The 8,002-nt window shown below is 39.7% G+C and overlaps 1 protein-coding gene and 1 non-coding gene across 2 annotated transcripts; both read right to left on the reverse strand.

Moving 5' to 3' along the window:
- Positions 1 to 163: 163 nt before the first annotated feature.
- On the reverse strand, positions 164 to 6,792 carry tcp1 (t-complex 1). The gene is made up of 12 exons (XM_053642551.1): positions 6,665 to 6,792; positions 6,036 to 6,121; positions 5,751 to 5,879; positions 5,390 to 5,487; positions 4,641 to 4,751; positions 4,302 to 4,483; positions 3,637 to 3,763; positions 3,097 to 3,272; positions 2,717 to 2,840; positions 2,387 to 2,579; positions 1,853 to 2,016; positions 164 to 560 (listed from the first exon to the last, which is right to left on the reverse strand). Exons 1-12 carry the CDS (start codon positions 6,735 to 6,737, stop codon positions 347 to 349), a joined length of 1,677 nt encoding a protein of 558 aa, XP_053498526.1. The 5' UTR covers positions 6,738 to 6,792; the 3' UTR covers positions 164 to 346.
- On the reverse strand, positions 5,553 to 5,690 carry LOC128619947 (small nucleolar RNA SNORA29). The gene has a single exon (XR_008388045.1). It is a non-coding gene; the product is annotated as a small nucleolar RNA SNORA29 (small nucleolar RNA).
- Positions 6,793 to 8,002: the final 1,210 nt, after the last annotated feature.

Genomic DNA, 8,002 nt, shown 5'->3' on the forward strand with positions numbered 1-8,002 from the left:
TCATGAACCAGTGCTAAAGAACAAATGTTAATTTCAGAACATGGCAAAAAGGGTGCTTTTGTTACCTAATGTAATTATGCACAACTATTACATTTTAAGTCTGGTTAGTATATAGCTTGTATTTATTTAGACAAATGAATTGCGTGAATAGGTGAATCAGTCGTACACAACCACTTCCTGTTTATTTCCTTAAAACAGATCAGAGAAAGGGGAATACAGGTCATTATAGGTGATTTATCAGCAAGCTGTGTTGCTGCAGTAGCAAAAACAAATACAAGCTAAGTGCATGGGCTAAGCTACAACCGCTATAACATGGGATGTTAATAAATACGGAGTGGGTGGGGCTTTACCCCTCCAGAGAGCCTGACTGAACGGCATCCTGGTACGAAGACGCGCCCTCTTTAGGCTCAGGGAAGAGTTTGAGGAGGTCGTCGATGCGCAAGATGGTAATGGCCGCCTCGGTGGCGAATTTCAGGCTCTTGGTTTTGACCATCGTGGGCTCGTACACACCTGCCTGCTTGTTATCCCTCGGCTTTCCGTTCACCAGGTCCAAACCGATCCTGCACACGCACGCACGCACACACACACGGTTCTGTTTAGTTTTCACATTGCAGAAGTGTCTTCCAAACGAGTCACAAACGCAGAGAGCAGTCCAAAATCCGTGTTAGTCCAAACAAGGACAAAGATAAAGCACACACAGTTCACAGTGACATTCTGGTATCTATTAAAAATGTTGTTGGCTCGTTCTTGTAACTGTAAGACTCTCTTTGAAATTATGAATCACATTTAACTTGTGTGTGTAAGAATCACTTAGCCATGGGTTTACTGTTTTAATATAGGCTTAGGTTAAACATGTTAAAGATTTGAAGAGTCATATAGAAATCGAATCAAAGAGTCAATTAAAAATATGGACTCCTTCAATCTATTAGTGTTTGATTTTAATTGGTTAGTTTCACTCTGAATAAGTTTAAAGAGCCAGATACAAACAGATCCAAACAGTCAAATGCGATAATGTTAAAAGAATCAAAACACAAAAACGTTTGTATTTGACTCTTTGAGTACTATCGAATTTAAATGATTGGATCCATTTTATATACGACACTTTGAATCCAATTGTATTTAATCCTTTAAATATATTCAAAGAGTGAAACCCTGAAAATGGATCCATTTATTCACAATCTATTTCTATTTGACTATTTGCATATTGCCCCATTTAAACATTTGGAGTTTTTGATATGACACTTTGAATCAACTCTATGAATCTATTCGATTCTTTGAAAAGGCTCAAAAAGTTCATTTAAACAGTTCTACAACAAAGAATCAAATAGATTCAAAGAGCCAATTAAAGAAGCACATAAATAAAATCTAACAGGTTTGCAATTTGATTTTATGAATATTGTTGTATTTGATTATATGCAACTCTGAATTGACTCCGAATTCATTAGTCTGTGACTCTTTGAATCTACTTGTATTTGATTCTTTAAATAGATTCAAAGAGTCACATGTAAATAGATCCAAATGGTCAAACAATTATATTCAAAGAATCACACAGAAATAGTGTTTCCAACAATTTTGATTCTTGATTATTTGGATCTATTTATGTATGTGACTCTCCAAATCTATATCTATTTGATTCCTTGAGTCACGTATAAATAGAACCACATGACAATGCTCAATAAATCAAATAGAAAAAGATTCAGAATCACTTATGAATAGATCTGCATGATCAAATACAATATTATGCGAAGAAGTTAATTGACTCAACGAGTCAAACAGTTCCGTCAATATGGAAAGGGGTCAGTGATGAATGAGGGGTCAGCGAGCGACACGTTCTTTGTGTTGTGTAACTCACCACTTGAGGTTTTTGCGTTCGGGATTGACCTGTGCTTCATTGTGAAAAGCTCGCAGTTTGGCCACCAGATCGGTGGAATCCTGCGCTGCGTTCACCGCCAACGTTTTAGGGATGACGAGCAACGAACGAGCAAACTCTGCAATTGCCAGCTGCTCCCGTGAACCCTACGTACACACACACACACACACACACACACACACACACACACACACAATTACAAGACAAATTAAACTCATTCATCTCTCAGTTTCTACCCTCCCTCAACAAAAAACTTACATGTTGCTGCATAATCATGAAATTCTTAAATAATGAAAACAAACATGAATAATTCCAGCTGCTTTCGCTTCTACTTCTACTAGACATTTTTACAACGAATTAAAATACTCAGACAGGTCACGACTTCTGTCATGTGTATTATTAAACAGTGCTTAAAGACAAATATGAACCGGTTCAAAAATTCAGATGAACAAACCATAAAACAAAAATTATTTCTGGCATGTTTTTACACACACACACAGCTGGTTTGATGCTCACCATGCTAGTGGCGTAGTTCTCCAGGTAGATGGACAGAGCCGCCTCCACAGCGCCCCCTCCTGGAACCACGGATTTGGACTCTAGCACCCTCTTCACCACACACAGCGCATCATGCAGCGAGCGCTCCATCTCGTCACACATGAAGTCGTTCGCTCCACGCAGGATTATAGAGGCTGATGTGCGAGCCTTCGTACTAAAACACACACACACACACACACACACACACACACACACACACACACAGTGAGATTAGTGTTAAAAAATATCACTAATATAGAAGTGATGGATGTGTGCAGTATAAGGAGCTGTGTTAAGACATCTGGCTCTTACTTCTTGATGAGGATGAGCTCGTCATCACACACCCTATCCTGAACAACTTCCTCCGCCTGACCCAACATGGCCATCTCGAACGACTCCTCACCTTCCAGGTTGGACAGAGATGAGCAAATGGTGGCTGCACAGGAAAATAAATAAATCCTTTATGACTCACAGAAGGAAATTGAATGAAAACATACATAAAAAGGTATAATAAATAAATATAAACTCAATTAAACCAAACTAAAAAAAAAAAAAATAGCTTAAACTTGGATTCAGTTAATCAAGATTTTACATTTCCTTCACCAACTAATATTACAAAAAAAGTCTTTGAAAAGGACTTAAAATAATTTTAAAAATGGTGCAGAATCACTTCCTGAGTGGACGTGGCTTACCACCGGTTGCCTTAGCGATGCGTTTGAGGTCTTTCTTCAGCACACGGCGCACTGCCATGGCTCCTGCGTCCACAAAGTACTTCAGGCACATGTCATCAATCCCACCAGTCGTCAGGACGACGGTCGCCCCCGCCAACAGGATCTTCTGGATGCGCTCCTTAGTGATGTCCGACTCTCTGAAGCGGAGAAATATACAACAAATTAAACACACAGTTTTGATTTTTATCACCTACAAGAAATTAAAGTCTGTTTTCTGGAAGATTCTTTGTACTTTACATTCACTGTTAAATCACAAGAGTTGAAGCTGATAATTCACCTTATAATTTAGTGTGTAAAGAACTAAAGTGTGTGTGTACGGCCCGAAGACACAACAGACACGCAGTAGTGTTTGTGTGTCTGTGCACAAGGTTTCAGGTCGACTGATTTATCCCATGCGTATAACTACACACACACGGTCAGTGAGGCAGCAATTAAAATGGGAATGAACACACGTCACTGTGTGTCGGAAATATTCGCGCTCACACACACACACACACACACCTCTGTCTGATCTGGTCAAGTTTCTCTGGGTCATTGATGATGACTTGCACTCCCATCTTCATCTTGGTTTTCTGCAAACTGAAGTCCAGACATGCAATCTTGGCATTCTGTACCCTCTTCACCATCCCTGCAAACACACACACACACACACACTTAAATAAAACACACACGAATCCTTTTCATGTTCACTACCCTTCTGAAATGGTTCCTTCTGGAATCCTTTCTGATAGGGTTCCACATAGAACCAACCTACCACCAACTAAGAGATCTAGATTTTAGCTTTTTTAGTTAGTCATCAACAGCCCCGTTGTCCCAGGTCATGTACTCTGATGTGACAGCAATGCTAAAGTATAGTTTTATTTAACATGACAAGCACAATGTTTCTCAGTGTGAAAAAATAATTATTCACTCATCTAAAAGGAGTCATTTTCACCTGAACAGAACAGAAAGGTTAATAAACGGAAGTGTGTACGACTCGAAGCACAACAGACACACAGCGGAGAGAGTGAGTGTATGTGGATGAGGCATTGAGTCAGCTCTGCTTTATCCCATGCGTATAACTGCACACACACACAGTCAGTGTGGCAGCAATTGAAATGGGCGCACACTGGCGCACACACGTGCACACACTGGGCTGGGAGATTACAATCATGATGGTGGTGTACCTTGCGAGCCGACGGTGCAGTTGAGGGCGTAGCCGTTGACGAGGATGCTCTCCTTCTGGCTGCGGCCGTGAGCCTTCAGCACGTTCACGGAGTTGATGGGGTAACGAGCCACGCCTTTACCGTCCACAAACTTCACCGCCATAGCAGCATCCACCACCATGTTAGCAAAAAAATCTGAATCACTGAAGGGTCAGGGGTCAAGGGTCAAACAGAGCTCACAGTGTTTACACACACTGTACACATCAGCATTATAAAACGGCTTAATGACGAGCAGCAGACTATCAGTACATTCTACTGTGTGTGTTTGTGTGTTATAACACACAGGAGCAAAGAGGATACACTCCGATGATCTTGGAGGACATGGAGGTCTTAGCAGCGTTGACCAAACATTCACGGCCCAAATCATCTGTTCCGATGGTCAGATTCTCATTAATGTAGCGCACCGCCTCCCTGAAACACACACATGCAGAAGCAATTAATCAGTATAAAATGTACAATGCATTAAGACCAACCTGAAATATGAACGTAAGAAAACTAGGTACGTTTTCTTTAAATAATAAAAAACCAAGTGAAATGAAACTCAATAAGACAAATTAAGAAAGAGTGGAGAAAAGAAACAAACAAGAAAATTAAAAAACGAGAAACAAAAGAACAACAATAATGGGCAAGAATGATGAGAGGGAAAAAAAACCCCCAGAAAAGTATAGAAACATGATTAAAAGGAAAATCTAAAACAAGAACAAAGAAAAAACAATAACAGAAACAAAAGAAAACCAAGAGTAAACACACAAAGAAACAAACTGATGCAACAAAATTTAAATTTACACACACAAAAAAAAAACTCAAGATAAACATTAAAAAACAAGCAGTGGAAAAATAAGGTTGAAAAATAGAAGAATAAAAAGCAGAAAATTAGGTTAAAAGAAAAAAAAACAATAAAAAACAAACAAAGAAAAGAAGCAAAGAGCAGAATTTTTTTTTAAATCAAAAAGAAAATAATGAATGAGGGAAACAAACACGAAAAGGGAAAAAGACTAACAAATGGAAGTAAAAACGAGTGGAAAAAATGAGTGTGTGTGTGTTCTTACTTGCAGGCAAGTCTGTATCCACTGATGACGGAAGTGGGGTGGATCTTCTGCTTCACCAGTTCATCTGCACTCTTCAACAACTCTGCAGCAATGATCACCTACACACACACCAACTTAATGTTGACGCTCAGTTAAAGGAGTTATTTGTTTGATAACTTGTTTGTGGTTCATGTCGTATCAGTTCATATAGAGACATCAGGAGAGACGCCGCAGCCTCTTCAGACCCCGATACACTTCCTCTGTCCTGTTAGCATAGCCACACCCACTGATTAGTGACAGGGGGTGGTACTAACACAGGACGCACACGCACTCTCTCTGTCTCAACACAAACACCACCTGTCCACTGAGGGGAGCGTCTTACCACGGACGTGGTCCCATCTCCGACCTCTTGGTCCTGCAGTTCTGCAAGTTCACACAGCACTTTGGCAGCAGGATGTTCGACCTCCAGCAGCTTCAGGATAGTGGCGCCATCGTTCGTGATGGTCACGTCCTAAACAAAGAACCAATCCTGGTTATTTCATTCCAATGTCGTACAAAATGCATCTGTGTAGTCTGACGTGAATTACGACCACGCCAGCTCTGTAACATGATGCAGTGCAAACTGTACAAGGACGTGTTGCACAAGATGATTATATTAAAAACTCACTCCAATATCGTCCACCAACATCTTGTCGAGTCCTACAGGACCCAGCGAGCTCTTCACGATGTTTGCGATGGCCGCCGCAGCCATCACTGCAACACAAAAAAGGTTTATTTAGTTTATTTCACGCACACTCATTAACTCACAGAGCTCCACATCAACATGTGCAAAAACTTATATTGTACACTAATCATTCACGTCATATACATGTCTACCAAATTCCTTACTGTGTATAGAGTTCCTACATGTGTTCATGTTATTCTCACATCCTTAATAAAACATCGCGAGATTTCACGATATTTAGCTATAAAGCCTAAATGAACATGACTAAGCTAGCTAAGTGGCCGCGACTTAAAATAACGGGCGTAGCCGGCAAACACTGAGCTTAACTAAGTAATTAGCCTACACTCCACTATATAACATGTAAAAAAAATTAATTTCTCTCTTCGCTTTCTTTTTAATCAACATTTGTCAACGCGCTTAGCATCCGTTTCTCGGAAACCGCACGTGAGGCCGGCACGCGCATTAGCTATCTCTTAACTAATATTTAAAAAAAAAAATATTTTATTACCATTTATTTAGCTTGGCTAACATTAAAAGGAATAATTTGTTCACTGTGCGTAGTTAAACGTTACCGTTTTGAGTCCGCACGGACTCGCCGGTGCTTCTCTGCCCCAGCACGTTTAACGGACCATCCAGCCCCGCCATCTTGATCCGAGAGAAGAAAGAAGGAGCCGCGCTGCATTATGGGTAAAAGCTAACCGGAAGCAACGTTATCTGGAACGTTCGAGATAATCCGAACCGGATCATGGAAAGCGCTTACATTAGCATCGTGCTCGTATGTAAAATACACCAACACACCCTAAAATTGTATGTTTGTTTTTAGTTAAATGTATATTTTTTTGTCAAACGACGTGATGTATTACAGAGCCCTTACGTACAATGAACTACATTTCCCATTAAAAACGATGAACTTCTTCATTTTGTTGTCGGTATGTTTTCTCAGCTCGATAGCGCCTCTAGTATGTTTGGGTGATACACACTTTCCTTATCGCCCTCATAATTATTAATTAGTCTTAAACGTACCAAACGCCACCATTCCGTCCATCAACCACACAGTTCATCTGTATAATTATTGATTTTAGTCTTTCTGTCACGTGCACGAAGTATTGGCACCCCTGCCGCCGCCACCACCACCACCCATCCCACATCAAATCAGTGAAAAGGGAGCACCATATAGATACATCTAGTATATAAAAGATTCTGAAAACTTCTGTTTTCGGTTCCATTTTATCTTTAAAGTGTCTTAACTTCATATACATCAGGTATAGGTCAGGTAGAGCGGTGTAAAACACTTTTAAAACCCAGTTTTTCTGTTAACACTAGATGGCGCCAAAAACTTACATTACAGCATTGCTAATTCTTGTTTCAGTATGGTACTGATCAGTGCTAAGGCATTAATTATAGTATAATATACCGTACTTCAAATATGTATCATAACTTTATTTGCCTTAAGAAAAATAGCATTAGGTGTATTCGTAAAAAAAAAAAAAAAAAAAAAAAAAGTCAGTTTCACTTTAGCAAACAAACAACTAGCCAGTGCTACCACATTTTCTCTCTCAAGTTTGCTAACGGGAAAATCTGTGGCATCATCCAATCTTCTGACTGTGTTCCTAATATTGTCTCTTCTTTATCTTAATTTTGTTTCAATAAGACACCGTATTGATCTAGATGTTGAATCAGACTTTAGAAACCACAAATTTTCTACTTCAAGGGTTTTTGCTTGTAAAATCCATTCTACAAAAGTTTTCCACAAACATTTTCTTTCTAAGCTTACTAAGTGTATCATGAAGAGAACATGAAGTGTGTGCATTTAAGTCTATATTAGTGCAGAAAACTGTGGAAGTGTCAAAAGTTTGTGCCTTAAAGTGCCTTTAAACTCGATGCTTCTCCAAATCTTTACAGGAACCCTC

This window comes from Ictalurus furcatus, chromosome 15 (assembly GCF_023375685.1).
Source record: "Ictalurus furcatus strain D&B chromosome 15, Billie_1.0, whole genome shotgun sequence".
NCBI lineage: Eukaryota > Metazoa > Chordata > Actinopteri > Siluriformes > Ictaluridae > Ictalurus > Ictalurus furcatus.